The sequence below is a fragment of the Trachypithecus francoisi genome, unplaced genomic scaffold, assembly GCF_009764315.1.
Source record: "Trachypithecus francoisi isolate TF-2019V2 unplaced genomic scaffold, Tfra_2.0 Lachesis_group11, whole genome shotgun sequence".
Classification (NCBI taxonomy): domain Eukaryota; kingdom Metazoa; phylum Chordata; class Mammalia; order Primates; family Cercopithecidae; genus Trachypithecus; species Trachypithecus francoisi.
The window spans coordinates 97,218,346-97,234,019 of record NW_022681456.1 but is presented as its reverse complement, the minus strand read 5'-3'; the positions used below and the strand labels follow the sequence as shown (position 1 = coordinate 97,234,019).

The following is a 15,674-nucleotide window of genomic DNA, read 5'->3' as shown; positions in this document are numbered from 1 at the left end:
GCATAAATAAATAGTTGATGTTCAATGATAATGGGATTGCTCATCCTAATGACTGTTTTTCACAAAATAAGTATCTACGGAAAATGGGATTTGGAATTCTGAATGGAAAATATAAGTTGAAATTAATGCTGAGATAGTTTTAAAAGATAGGTCTAATTAAATGTAATCGATTTCATTAAAACCACAGAGGTAGCTATTTTAATAGGTCTTGATTTAGGAGCAGAGCTTTGGAAAGCATTTCAAAATTAAAGATGTCGTAATCTAAGAGTAGAAAATCGACAACAACTTAATTGATTTGTAAATAGTAAAAGTAATTCACTAACAAATGAGTGAAGTACGCTACGAAGAACTCTACTGGGCCCATGGAGCTTCTTAGCATTCTTAGGTAATATGTTTTACATCAATGGTTTCCAAATATGAAGATTATTATTCAGTGATTTGAGATGGCACTCTAGAATCTAGTTTTTCACAATGATCCCCCAGTAAATTTTCATGTAATTAGTCTGTAAGATCAACTTTTTTTTTTTTAAAGATGAAACTCATATTTCAACTTGGTGTATGGAAACAGAGGAGAGTGGAATGTAAATGTAAAGTTATTGGGACCAGTGAAACATTCAGTACAGTATGCATTGTAGATTATTTTAAATTATAAGGCTATGAAGTTACTGTATTACTCTTGGTCTGATGTTCTAATTCCTACACTTGATTCTGACACTAATTTTTTATGTAATTTTAAGTAAATCCTTCATTTTTTAAAAAAACAGCTTCTTTTACAAAATGAATTCAAGTAGATTATTAACAAAGATCCCTAGCAATTCTAAAACCCCATATTTCCTTGAAACTTTCCATTGTATGTAAAGGGATGTGTGCAGCATGTATAGGAGTCAAATGTTTAACATAAGCTATTGGTGGCAATTGTTATGAAGAAAAATGGATAGCATAAATGTCTAGTCTTGTTCTACTCCCTTTAAAAACTACCCACTTTTCTAGGGTGGGTCAGTAAGCTATAGAGTGTATATATAGCACGATTTAGCAGGTCAACAGGTCAGGGGCTAATTACTTGTAGATCACATCAACCTCTTGAAGACCGAATCATCTGGAGATATGTTACAAGCGACTTCAACAGTAAGTACAGCATGGACTCAATAATAAAATGGGAGATAATGGTTAAAACAAAGCTAAACATCACATCAGAGTAGGATCCTGACATGATTTTATTCCAGTAATGTAAATGTTCCCATTCTAGCCCTCATTCACCACTACCTCCTCTTATCATTGAGGAAACAGGCAGAGACAGAATGGAAAGGCAGTCAGCTTAATTTAAGAAACTTTCTTAAGTTCAGAAAGACTGAATTAGTTTTGACCCAGAAAAAGAGCTCAATTGAGAACTCTGAGGTTAGCAACCTTAAATCCTGACTCAATTCTGATATATTCCTGCCAAAGGCAACGTGACTGAGGTTACCTGAGAGACAGTTTCACTGCAAAACATGGCCAACCATGCTCAAGACAAAATTTCAACACATAATTTATCTTCGGCATTCTTCAAATTATTTACCTCATCTACTGTCCCCAACACTTAATCCCAGAATACAGGAATTGGATGATGTCTACACAGCCTATAAAAGTCCACAAATTGAAGTGCCTACTGTGTGAAAGCCATTTGGGGGACTACAAACATAAAGGATGTATAATCCCACTAAGATGTTCACGCTTATGATTTAGTAGGAAAAACAGAACACTGCCTTACAGATTTACAGACACAGAGAATTCTAAAACATCCCAAATTCTAAAATATATATATATATATATCTTTTTTTCCAAATCCCACAGGTACTGAGATACGGCCATGAGAGTGCCTTAGGAATGTCAGTTTAACTAAATCCTGTGAGGGCATCCGCATTTTAAAAGAGTTCTCTTTTAATCTAAACAAACCAACAAACACTCCTCTCATTTAAGTTCATTCGGCATTGACGGGTCTCTGGTTCTTCAAATTTTCATGTGAAAGTCTCAGTCTTTGCTATCACAACCAACGCCCCCTTCCTACACTCCAAAGTTGATGGAATGAAAAGTCGTGGAATTGAGGGTTTAATAAAAAGAACAGAAGTAACGGGGCGGGGGGGGGAAATGTGTAAATTTTAAGGCTTGGAATTGGAGACGTGGGGAAACGTCGCCACCTTCTGGTAAGTGATGGAAATGAGCAGGAGAAAAGATCCAAGCTAAGAATCGGCTTTTTTTTTTTTTTTTTTTTTTTTCAAAGCAGCAAGCAACGAACCTCCCGCTTAGGCGAACTCCGAGACCCGCCCTTTCCGGAAGTTTTGACACTCTGTGCGCCTGGGCAATGTGATTGACAGGGTAATCATCCGGTCCGTTATCTAAACCCGTCACTCCGGGAAACAGCGACCCGATCTTTCCGGATCCGCGCTTTCCCAGCATCCTTTAGCCTTCCGGTATGTGGCCCCGTCTGGCTAGTCCCGTCTAGCGCGCCCATTTCGAGCCCAAGTTTCCAGCTCGGGTTTCCGGGCTCAGAATTTTCCAGGAGTGGGTTCTTGGGCAGTGGCTGTGGGAGCAGGAATGGCGCAGCTAGAGGGTTACTATTTCTCGGCTGCCTTGAGCTGTACCTTTTTAGTATCTTGCCTCCTCTTCTCCGCCTTCAGCCGGGCGCTGCGAGAGCCCTACATGGACGAGATCTTCCACCTGCCTCAGGCGCAACGCTACTGTGAGGGCCATTTCTCCCTTTCCCAGGTGGGGTCTCCAACCTGTCCCCACCCCAGGAGAGGCCTGAGAGGTCCCAACGTCCCCAGCTCCTTCTCCCATCCTTAGACTTAACTCGTCCCGTTCCACCCCACCAGCCCCAGAACATGAAAGAAACTGGGTATAGAATTTTGTTCCTGTCTCTGAGATCTGTGACATATTTATTAAATGAATGAATAAACAGTAGATCTGTCTCCCAGGAAGGAATGATCTGGGAGAATACTTAATGGGGAATTGAGCGCTCCTCTTGGCAGCTGACGATATCTATCCCACTTTGTCTTTCCTTGTCTCGGGAGTAAAGGCATTGCGGTGCTCTTTGGAAATACCAGAAAACTTACCTTTAGCTCACCTGTCAAGCACCTTACTATGCATTTTAGGGGTGGGATAGTATGGACTGGAGGGATCTTCAGCTACCAAAAAGTGACCCATTTATAATCACAAATTCCTTCCCTGAGTATTTTTAGTGAACTATCTGTTAACTGGATAAACTGGCAACCAGTCCAGTCACATCATTTTTGGATATATATTTGACTGTGCAAGTATGTACATATAAATATCAAAATAAACATCGCCTGCTTTTCTGGTGACACAATATAGGGTACTGGCTAGAAATATAAAATCTGTTTTAGAGAAAGATCTGATCTTAAATCATGGTGCTGTGATTTCCTACTTTTGTGATACTGGAGATGTTCTGAGTTTCAGAAATTCAGGTTACCCATCTGCAAAATGACAGTAATCTTTACTATAAGGCATATTGTAACGTTAATACAGAGGGTTTGGCACAATTTCTGTCTCCGTTTATGTTAGCTGTCATCATGGAGCCTGTGGACCAAATGTTTTCCTAAACTTAGAGTCCCAACCAGTGTTTCCATGCTTTTAAAAACTGGAGCATTTGCAGCTTATTTACCAAAATAAAGACTTTCTAAAGAACATTTCTTGGAAAATAGAAATAGATTTTAAATTGTTGTTGTCTCTTGGTTGCTGCTATCTTATCTGAACAATCACTTAGCTGGTCCGGGGGCAAAAAATAAGAAAAACTAATCCTGTTTTGCCAAGGACTTACTTAATCTTGTCAGAATAACTTCTCAAAATTTCTGATTGTTGCTGGAGATGAGACGTGGGCTTGACATGTTTGTGTCTGTCTTATTCGTATTACCTCTTGCTTTTACTTCATTTCCTTTCATTTTAAAGTGGGATCCCATGATTACTACATTACCTGGCTTGTACCTGGTGTCAGTTGGAGTGGTCAAACCTGCCATTTGGATCTTTGGATGGTCCGAACATGTTGTCTGCTCCATTGGGATGCTCAGATTTGTTAATCTTCTCTTCAGTGTTGGCAACTTCTATTTACTGTATTTGCTTTTCCGCAAGGTACAACCCAGAAACAAGGTATGTTTCAAAATACTTAATTACAAGTTTATGTGTAGTCAGGTCCACAATTACAATGAATTAGCTTTATGAGATTTGGTGAAAAATGTCTTTAACACTTTGTAACTTTGTATTTTTGTATATTATGTAAATGTAAACATAAATCCTCCATCTCCATTTTAGAATAAATTTGTATTTAAACACTTGAATAGCTTATTTGTAAAATCTAAAGTAAATATTTGTTAAGTGAGTCAAACCAGTTCAATAAATACTTACTAAGCTTATTCCATGTGCTAGGCACTGGGACAACAGAGATAAATGAGGCAGTCTTTTTCTTGTAAAACGTATATATTCATTAGGGAAAACACACTTTACCTGAGGACTTTTGATGTGATAACAGTGCAGGCCCTGGAGGTAGGTTGCCTGGGTTAGAATTCTCTCCCTGCCATGTAGCAGTTTTGTTACCACCATGGGCAGGTTAACCCTTAGTGGCTCCATATCTTCATCTATTAAATAAGAATAATAATAGAATCTGCCTTATAGAACTGTTATAAAGGAACAAAGAAACTTAATAAATGGAAGATGCTTCAAATAGTGCCAGATACATAGTAAAGGCTCAGTAAATATTAACTCTAATGATTATTTTTAACCATAAGAGATGATTTTAGTAATGTCAATTATGATAAGAGTGGTACAAATAAGATGATATGAGGATACAGAGAAGGAGCAGGGGAACACTTAATGCTTTTCTGGGAGGGAGGGGAGTAGGTGGCATTCAGTAAGCCCTCACAGAGAAGATGGTACCAGAGCTGAGTCTTGATGAACGGATAGGGCTGTAGGGTGGGGAATTAATCCTGAGGAGACAAACAGCATAAGCAAAGGAAGAAAGGCATTGAACAATGAGATCAGGGAATTGGTCTTGGAATTACAGGATTAGAAAGTAGAGGGATGTAAGACTAGAGAAGAAGGTCGTGAATGCCTTTATATGTCACGGAGAGGATTTTGAACTTTAACATGTAATGGAGAGACCTTAATTTTAGTCAAGGAAATGGCGTGGTCTGATTTGGTGATTTTGATTAAGTGGAGTATACAATTCAAGAACATAAGAACACTTTCAAATTCTGAAATAGCATGTCAGAAAGGCCAGAAGAGGATATAGAACTTTAGACTGGCTCACTTTTCAGAAAAATACCTGTTATTTCATCATGAAAATTTCATCTTGAAAAAGTAAGTCTGGGTATAGTAGTAAAAATACCATATGCGTGTTTACATTCTCCCTTGTGTAGAGTTATGAAGGATTTCTTTAAAGGAAAGTGGTGATTATGGCTAAGTGAATCCTTATTGAAGGCACTAAAACATAAGCTCAGGGAAATGGAGCCAGCACCGTGTCCTGTCTATCTCCATAGTCCCCATAGAACTTAGTCGGTATCTTGCACTCAGTAACTCCCTAACTAATCATTGCCTGATTCAAAATGTGTTAAGCTACAGAAGCTTTGGCACACACATGGTCTCCAAACTGATAGGTATAAATAAAAAGTACCAGAAAGTATTCTTATAAATGTATATTGTGTTTTTGCAAAGCCAGAAATAAGATTAGTATTAATTTTATTTAAATAAGGTTTGAGTAGTTGAGTAGTTTTTAAATAAATCTCTTCATTAGGTAAACAGAAATAGAATTTTTTATCATGAAAATAATTTTATCTGTGTTTTTTCTTCCTCCAAGGCTGCCTCAAGTATCCAGAGAGTCTTGTCAACATTAACACTAGCAGTATTTCCAACACTTTATTTTTTTAACTTCCTTTATTATACAGAAGCAGGATCTATGTTTTTTACTCTTTTTGCGTATTTGATGTGTCTTTATGGAAATCATAAAACTTCAGCCTTCCTTGGATTTTGTGGCTTCATGTTTCGGCAAACGAATATCATCTGGGCTGTCTTCTGTGCAGGAAATGTCATTGCACAAAAGTTAACTGAGGCTTGGAAAACTGAGCTACAAAAGAAGGAAGACAGACTTCCACCTATTAAAGGACCATTTGCAACATTCAGAAAAATTCTTCAGTTTCTTTTGGCTTATTCCATGTCCTTTAAAAACTTGAGTGTGCTTTTCCGTCTGACTTGGCCCTACATCCTTCTGGGATTTCTGTTTTGTGTTTTTGTAGTAGTTAATGGTGGAATTGTTATTGGCGATCGGAGTAGTCATGAAGCCTGTCTTCATTTTCCTCAACTATTCTACTTTTTTTCATTTACTCTCTTCTTTTCCTTTCCTCATCTCCTGTCTCCTGGCAAAATTAAGACATTTCTTTCCTTAGTTTGGAAACGTAGAATTCTGTTTTTTGTGGTTACCTTAGTCTCTGTGTTTTTAGTTTGGAAATTCACTTATGCTCATAAATACTTGCTAGCAGACAATAGACATTATACTTTCTATGTGTGGAAAAGAGTTTTTCAAAGATACGAAATTGTGAAATATTTGTTGGTTCCAGCCTATATATTTGCTGGTTGGAGTATAGCTGACTCATTGAAATCAAAGTCAGTTTTTTGGAATTTAATGTTTTTCATATGCTTGTTCATTGTTATAGTTCCTCAGAAACTGCTGGAATTTCGTTACTTCATTTTACCTTATGTCATTTATAGGCTTAACATACCTCTGCCTCCCACATCCAGACTCGTTTGTGAACTGAGTTGCTATGCAATTGTTAATTTCATAACTTTTTACCTCTTTCTGAACAAGACTTTTCAGTGGCCAAACAGTCAGGACATTCAAAGGTTTATGTGGTAATATCAGTGATATTTTGAACTGTAAAAATGGACTTAATAATTAGACTATTTCTACAAAGAACAACTGAATAGGTAGAAATCATGGAATTTCTTTTAGGTGCAGTGGTGGTCCTCAAATTACATTATATATATATATATATATATTTTAAACATATGTAAGAAATCAAGTGGCAAAGAACTGAGAAAGCTTAAGACCTGCTTCAAAAGCCTGAATAATGGGAAAATTGTTTTCAGATATCTCATATTGCTGTCATAATGTTGGCCCCTCAAGAAGCTTGGGAATGTTTTGTATGTACAAGTTGATTAAAACTGGGTATGCTTCATATTACTGGAACTAATTTATTCTCTTCAGAGAGAAATATTAGGTTAGTACAAAAGTAATTGTGGTTTTGCCATTACTTTCAGTGGCAAAAACCACAATTACTTTTGCACCAACCTAATAACAATGTATTAGCAAATATTTACAAATGGTCAGGTGATATTCTTGATTGAAAAGTTGCTTAACATTTCAGTAAATATAATTTTAATTCTAAGTCAAAATAGAAATGCATAAATAGTAAATGATAAAGTAGAGACTCATATATGTCTGCCTAGACATCAAATTGTTGGTTATTGTTTACAATCTAGAAATGATGAAGCTCTTTCACTAATTCCTAATATGAAATGTATGATGGCCAAAGACAAATTTTGTTGATTATAATCCTTTAAAAGGGGGATTTCCTTTCTGAAATACATATTGTATTAGCTTCCCAGGGCTGCCATAACAAATGACCACAAACTTGATTGCTTGCAACACTTTTCCTCACAGTCTGAAGGCCAGAAGTCTAAAATCAAAGTGTCAGCAGAGTTGGTTCCTTCTGGAGGCTCTAAGGAAGACTCCATTCCATGTCTGTTTGCTAATATCTTGTGGCTGTCTGAAATTCTTGGAGTTCTTTGGCTTATAGACAAATCTTGTCCAAGTATTGCAGACAGCAGTCTTCACTCCAGTCTCTGCCTCTGTGCTCACACAGCCTTTCCCTCTGTCTTCTCTTCATTACCTTTTAAGGACAGTGTCTTTGAATGTAGGGCCCACCCTGATCTACAATAATTGTGTCTGGAGCCCCTTAATTATGTTTACAAAGACCCATGTTCCAAGTAAGTTCTTATTCACATGTTCTGAGTAGACAGGTCTCTTCCTGGGATACTTTTCAGTCCATGACAGTTACTAAAGGACATTTTAGGATAATCCTCATAATGATTGCTACCTTTTTAAATTTTTTTTATATATCAAATTATAGTTGTATACACTTATGAGGCACAAAGTGGCGTTATGATTTTTGAATATAATGTGGGATGAGTAAATAAAGCTAATATTTGACATATTTTGTGGTGAAAACATTTGAAATTTACTCTCAACAGTATTGAAATGTACAGTGCTTAATTGTTAGCTGTATTCACCATGTTGTGTAATAGATCTTAAAAAAGTCAAACATATTCCTTCTGCCTAATTGAGGCTTTGTATCTTTTGATTATCATCTCCCCATTCCCACATCCCTGGCCTCTAGTACCCATCATTCTTCTCTCTACTTCTCTGAGTTTAGTTGTTTTAGATTACACAAATAAGTGAGATCATGGGGTATTTGTGTTTCTGTGTTTGGCTTACTTCACTTACCATAATGTCCTCCAGGTTCATCCATATTGTTGCAAATGACAGAATTTCTACCTTTTTAAAGGCTGAATAGTATTTTATTGTGTATATATGCCATATTTTCTTTATCCATTCATTCACTGATGAACACTTAGGTTGATTTAATAACTTGGTTATTGTGACTTGTCTGCAATGAACGTGGAGTGCAGACTTCTCTTTGACATACGGATTTCAAATCTTCTGGATAAATGCCCAGAAGTGGGATTGTTGGATCAGGAGATAATATCTTACCTTTTAAATAACTCTCAGTATCTTTACTGAGAGGTTAAAAAATAAGTGACTTCTGAGGTAATATACAGCTAAAGGTGACTAGTGTTAAATGATGAATTGATGGGTGCTGACGAGTTGATGGGTGCAGCACACCAACATGGCACAAGTATACATATGTAACAAACCTGCATGTTATGCACATGTACCCTAGAACTTAAAGTATTAAAAAAAAAAAAAAAAAAGATTCCATTATCTATTTTAAAAAAAATGTCAGCATTGAAAGAAAGTTGAGAAATCATTTAGTCTGACCTTATTTTGTAGATTAGGGAACAACTGCCGGGGTACGATTATTTTGTGTTACTTTTTGAATTTTGTGTTTATTATTTTGAGTGTACTTTTTGGGTTGTCATTCCATTACAGGAAAGTATTATTTGGGCATGTTAACTTTGACATGTAAATTTAGAACTATGAATAGAACTCATCTTTTAACATAATTTTATGTTTCTAAACTTTGAAAGTAGCTATAAGTGAACAAATTACTTTCCCCTCAATGTCAAATTTTGCTTCTCTGAGTTTTAAGTAATGATTCTACATTTACAAATATAAAATTGTGTGCAGGTGAAAATTACAAGTATAGTTTGAATGATAAATACAGACCATTTTTTGGTTATACTCTAGCACCCAGAAAATTAGATTGGCATTAGTTATAACAGTCATCATAGAAAAACGTGTTTAATCCAGACTTTTAAAAAATTAGATGAGAGAGGACACTCAAAGAAATTATACTTTTGTCATTAATTTACTATAATGGAGAACTAAATCCAGGAAGTCAAAATTGAAAAAGAATGTGTAATTTAGGGAAAATAACTTTTTGTCTGATAATATTAATGCAAAGATTTTGTATTTAGGAATACTTCTGAGAGGAGAAGCTTCCACTCTGACCTAGTCTGGCAAAATTGAAGAAAATATTCTACCTTGTAATTAAGACTGCTCTTTGAAGGGATCACTGTTCTAGATCTTTTTTTTTTTTTTTTTTTTTTTTGAGGGGAAGCCTCCCTCTTGTCCCCCAGGCTGGAGTGCAATGGCGCGATCTCGGCTCACTGAAACCTCCGCCTCCTGGGTTCAAGCGATTCTCCTGCCTCAGCCTCCCGAGTAGCTGGGATTACAGGAGCCCGCCACCACGCCCGGCTAATGTTTTCTATTTTGAGTCGAGACGGGGTTTCACCATGTTGGCCAGGCTGGTCTCAAACTCCTGACCTCAGGTGATCCACCCGCCTTGGCCTCCCAAAGTGCTGGGATTACAGGTATGAGCCACTGTGCCCTGCTGTTCTAGTTCATTTTTAAGTGTTGAGTCCCTGCTGTTTTAAGAGATGTTTTGGTGAAAATCTACATTCAGAGAGAAATTAATCTTCCACATTTTTTATAAAATACATAAAATATAGTACTTGGCATTTTAAGAAAAGATTGCCATGTATTAAAAGGTGCTATTTTCAACTATTTATTATTTTAAAACAAGAATGCTTATCAATACTTTTGAATTTAAGATAAATGTCTTGGTTAAATTTTCTAGGCAGTTCAAAGATGGCCATTTGCTGGTGAATTTTCCAAAGTAGGTAACAGATAAAATGATTACGTAAGAACTTGGCACAACAGACCATTTTGCCTTTAGTTGTTCAAGAAATGATACCAAACTCAAAGTTATTCACTTGAAACAATTGACAAGACCATTCTTAAGTGTTTAGATCCTTGCTTTTAGAAACATTCTTAGTTATATTTGTGTTTTCAAGAGTTATTGAGTGGATTTTTTTCATGAATTTTTAAACATTAGACTTAGTTGAATTTATTAAAATAAGGTGATTATGAAAAAAAGTACTGCCCTGCTCAAGGGTATGTGGAGCCCTACAGTTAACAGTTACGGAAATCTGTGAGTATGTCTATTTTGAAAAGTGTCGTAAAAGGTCTAGTCCATAAATCGTTATAGGTTCAGTAATACATCATTTTGAACTTATTCTATCTTCTGTGAAATTCTAGAGATATGTTATTTTTAGGTAGCATTAGTAAGATTCAGGTATGCTGTGAATTTTGTTACATTTATGTTTTCCATTAATGGGTAGTCAGAAATCTTTTGAGCTGCGTCTGACATTGGAAAGATAGTATCTCTCAGTTTAAACATAGAATCTCATTTTGGCAAGATAAATTGTTTTAGCTGTGTTGCCTTTTCTGTGTCTTCTTAGAGTTATTTCTGAAATGTGCATAGCCAGTCATAAAATACCTTTTATAAATAGCCTAATGTAATTTATTTATAATAAATACATGGCTTAATGAAATGCATTTCTAGTTTGAACTTAATTGCCACTTGGCTTGATATTATTTTCCTTAGAATTGTTGGAAGAGAGGAGAGAGGAAAGGATCTACCATTTTTATTTATACCACCTAAATAGTGGACTGTTATTTTAGACTCACTTTTAAATAAAATATTTATTCATATGAAGAAATACGTTTTGTGTTTATTAATTAGCAAGCATTTATTATCTTTGAAGTAATTGGAATGTCATTAAAAAGTGAAGCAAGTAAGAATTGTGATATAAATTTGGAAAATTTTAAATGGAAATTTAAATATGACTTAGGAACCAATGGGCTTGTAGAAAAAAACATTTAACATGGGGGTTAAGATTTTTATATTTGGTTGTGGCTCTGGTATCAATAAGGCAAGTGTTTTAGTCTTTAGTCTTCATTTCAGATGACAATAGTATTTGTCCTAACTCTAGTCAGTGTCTGATTGGTATGTATATAACCTTATATTAAAAAGGATTCATCCTGCCATATACTCATAATATGTCATATGGTAAATATTGAGTAAATATATACTGAATGAAGTTCTTAGAATAGAGTGAAGTGAATAGAAAAAATATCGTATATAACCATGGCTAATTTTAGGAAGTAAGTAGTGTTTCATAATAAGAGTCATCCTAAACATTTTTCTGCATAATTTTCTGACCCAGTGTTAAAAATTTGTATTTGCTTTAGTGCAAGCTTGTTCAACCCACAGGCCGCATGCAGCCCAGGACGTTTTTGGAGGTGGCCCCAACACAAATTTGTAAACTTTCTTAAAACATAATGAGATTTTATGTGATTTTTTTTTTTTTTTTTTTTTTTTTTTTTTTTTTTTTTTTTTTTTTTGTTAGCTCATCAGCTATCATTAGTGTTGGTGTATTTTATGTGTGGCCCAAGACAGTTCTTCCATTGTGGCCCAGGGAAGCCACAAGATTGGAGACCCCTGCTAGCGTTTAATGCTTATACATGTATTTACTTGTAAATATGTTGTTTCTTTGATAGGATATATAATTACTGTTTATTTAAAATAAGAAAAATAAATAACTTTCAACCATTAAGAGGTTATAAGACCTTAAAGGGAAAGTTTCTTTAATAGGGTATAATTTCAAAATAATTGCTTTTTATTTAAGAAAAATCAGTAACCTTCAACCAATAACAGGTTAAAGAATTTAAAGGTAAAAGACATTTCAACTAATTACAAATGCTTTGTTTTTTTTAGTTGGGCAACATTCTACCACTCTAGGAATAGCTGTTAATTATTTTTTATATAGAGTATTTTTGTGTATTTAATGTTGACAACTGACGTTTCCAATATATAAAAACTTGGCCGGGCGCGGTGGCTCAAGCCTGTAATCCCAGCACTTTGGGAGGCCGAGACGGGCGGATCACGAGGTCAGGAGATCGAGACCATCCTGGCTAACACGGTGAAACCCCGTCTTTACTAAAAAATACAAAAAACTAGCCGGGCGCAGTGGCGGGCGCCTGTAGTCCCAGCTACTCGGGAGGCTGAGGCAGGAGAATGGCGTAAACCCGGGAGGTGGAGTTTGCAGTGAGCTGAGATCTGGCCACTGCACTCCAGCCTGGGCGGCAGAGCAAGACTCCGTCTCAAAAAAAAAAAAAAAAAAAGTGTAACTGAGAAAATTATAATGAAAATAGAGATTGAGGATATATTTTTAACATATATCCATGAGTCAACACTAATATTTAATATTCGAGATTTGAAAAATTATTTCTAGGGTGAGAAATTTTGTCACAATATAATGTTTGTATATTGTGCTTTTTTAAGAGAGAAATTTTTGATGAATTTAATGTTAATTAAATTTTATCTCAGCCTATCACCATCAGACCAAAAGAAGATACAGTATTTTTCTAACAAGGAAAAGAAAATACATACATATGTATTTATATATACAAATGTATATGGGTGTATATACATATAATTTTTTTTTGTAAGAATTGAGACAAGGTGTCACTTTGATGTGTGGGCTGGTCTCAAACACCTGCCTCAAGTGATCCTCCCACCTTGGCCTCCCAAAGTGCTAGGATTTACCATGAGCCACTGTGCCAGTTTCCAACAAGAAAACTGTTAAATGTATTGGTTTTTCACAGTGAAACTTAATTCAGCCTAGGTGAACCATATGTGTGTGTATGGCATATGCAAGATGAAAAGGGAGGAAAAGTAATAACGATGGTTGCTGTCAGTCATTGAACACCTGTCATGTTTTAGGCATTATACTAGCTGATTTACAAACATTGTCTCATTTGATGCTACATTTATATTTTTATGAGGTAGATATTGATTTCTATTTGACTGCTGAAGAAACTGAAGGTCCGGCAAGTCAGGTGATTTGCCCAAAGTCCACACTGTCACTAAATGAACATAGATTGGTATGACTCCCAAGCCTGTGAGTTTTTGACCATCATATTCTGCCTCACTATGAGAAGTTTTTTTTAACTAATTTTTTTTAATTAAACGAAGTAGTATATGGAGAGAGAGGTGATAATCCATTTTTGCTCTCTGCAGTTTCTAGACCATTCATGGCTTATTTTTATACTGGATATAGTTATTTTTTAAAATGCTACAAACTGTTCAAAAGAGCATGAACAACATGATAACTCCTTATAATTTTGTTGTAAGATAAATGGCTAAAAGTACGTGGGATGTTTAATTTGGATAAGTGGAGATTCTATCACTTGATAAGCTCTCTTGAAGAACAATTATTTGAAAGATTGAACTTAATTCTGTATTGCCTGAACTGTAAATCGGAGGTCAACAATTAGATTGCAAATCATGAAAAGCATACCTTTTCTAATTGTTTAGTGTTTTTAGGAAAACAAGCCCAGAAAAAAAGTAAAATTCTCATTCATTGGAGATAAGATTTTTATTTCTTAAAGATGCTTCAGGAGAGTTAGATAGCAAGTAGATAAAATGTCTTTTAAAGATATCTGACATCTTTAAAGCTCTGTGATTTTTAAATTCTTAATTTTGTTACAGCTAATTTTTAAAAATTAATTGCTGCGTCATGGTCAAGTATTTCTGATGACTTATGTGCTGTCTTTGGTATATTTTAAGTTTCTAAACCAAAACTACGATTTATATTACCCTGTTTTAGAAAAACATTTGAGTTATACAACTTAGTAAAAGGTATTTTAGCGATGATGTTTTGGAGCACTGGTAATATAGTATTTAACTTATTTGCTATTTTTTATCCCTTTACATTAATGAAAGTAATGTACTTCTATTTGAAAACCTTTCCCCCAGTGATTAAAAAAAAAAAAAAAAAAAAAAGGCTATGCACTATCTGTAAAAATTTTTAAAGTGGTGTCCACTAGGTGGAGATATTGTGCTACATTTCCAAATGTAATTAAACTTTTATTAGTCTGAATTAAACTATTTTATAGTGTTTTGTTGTATTTAACCACAAAGATTTATAATCATTTATATCTATTTATCATAATGTTATTCAGATGTTTCCTGAGTTGTATGAAGCTAAGGTAAATGTAAAAAAAAAAAAAACCCTCACTTCTGTGTTTTGTAATCACATATTAGATGATTTAACCTAATATATCTTCCCATATGATATGATCTTTTCATGTGGCATACTTCATTCATATGACGTAGTCAGAATCTTTTCCCACAAACAATGAGTGATGATATCTCATTTGAAAACTCGTGTAACGTTGTATCAGCCACTGTTTTAAAGTGATTTACCCATGCTAGTCTCATAACAACTCTATGAGATCAGTAGTGTACACATGGGGAAACTTAGTAGAGAAAGGTGAAGTATTTTTTCCAAGATTACAAAATAACTGTCTGAGCTGGGATTCATAACCATGCAGCCTGACTCCAAAATCAATATTCTTAACTCTATTGATATGAAGGAGAAAGTCATGAAGTCTACCTTCAAATTCATGGCATTTTAGAAAGAAAAATTGTCACAAATAATGTGATTATACTTCCTAGTTTTATAGGTCAGAAAAATGAAGTCCACAGTAATTTTGCCTCTTCCATAGGGAGACAGACTCTCATCTACCATTGTGTCTTCTGCTTCTGTTTTTGTCATCATCCCTCAAATTGATGTATGTTGTAAATATGAATTTAAGGAAGTAAAAAACAAAATAACTCAGGGCTGGAGCCTTCAGTCACATTAATATACATTGACATAAAGACCTTTGTTTTAATAAGAATAATTCCAGTTACCAAACGGAGACATAGTTGTTTGAAAATTAATATTTAGCTTCTCAAAAGAGACTCCTATTTGGAAGCAAATTGTTGGTTAAACGTGACATACTTTAGATTTTTGAAAAATTCTCAGTGGAATAACAATCTCATTTTAAAGAATGTATGAATATGTGTTCCATATGCTTTTAAGTTATGTATTTTATTAGATACTGTTCTCTAAAATGGAAATGTTTATTTGACTTCTAAAAGTCATTTGTGAGTTCATATTGTGTAAAACTGCTTTTCTGTCAACTTATTCTTCATAAAAAATTTGTTCAAATAGCATGTTTTTATTTCGTGTGTAAATAAATTCATGTTTGATAATAT

At 34.9% G+C, this 15,674-nt stretch overlaps 1 protein-coding gene across 3 annotated transcripts; it reads left to right on the top strand.

Annotated features, from left to right (window-relative positions):
* The first annotated feature begins 2,254 nt into the window (after positions 1-2,254).
* Positions 2,255-7,217, top strand: ALG10 (ALG10 alpha-1,2-glucosyltransferase). 3 transcript variants are annotated; one of them, XM_033222449.1, is made up of 3 exons: positions 2,255-2,742; positions 3,943-4,140; positions 5,843-7,217. In XM_033222449.1, the coding sequence occupies exons 1-3, from the start codon at positions 2,572-2,574 to the stop codon at positions 6,893-6,895; spliced, it is 1,422 nt and encodes a 473-aa protein (XP_033078340.1). In that variant the 5' UTR covers positions 2,255-2,571; the 3' UTR covers positions 6,896-7,217. The 3 variants fall into 3 exon arrangements, with proteins under 3 accessions (XP_033078340.1, XP_033078341.1, XP_033078342.1); XM_033222450.1 differs by having other exon boundaries at positions 2,261-2,872; XM_033222451.1 differs by having other exon boundaries at positions 2,374-2,447.
* Positions 7,218-15,674: the final 8,457 nt, after the last annotated feature.

What these genes read in the sequence shown, in the direction of transcription:
- ALG10 (XM_033222449.1), top strand. Translation starts at nt 2,572, where the DNA reads ATGGCGCAGCTAGAGGGTTACTATTTCTCGGCTGCCTTGAGCTGTACC. An exon ending in GCCATTTCTCCCTTTCCCAG is followed by an intron (nt 2,743 to 3,942) that starts GTGGGGTCTCCA and finishes TTCATTTTAAAG; the next exon opens with TGGGATCCCATGATTACTAC. An exon ending in AGGTACAACCCAGAAACAAG is followed by an intron (nt 4,141 to 5,842) that starts GTATGTTTCAAA and finishes TCTTCCTCCAAG; the next exon opens with GCTGCCTCAAGTATCCAGAG.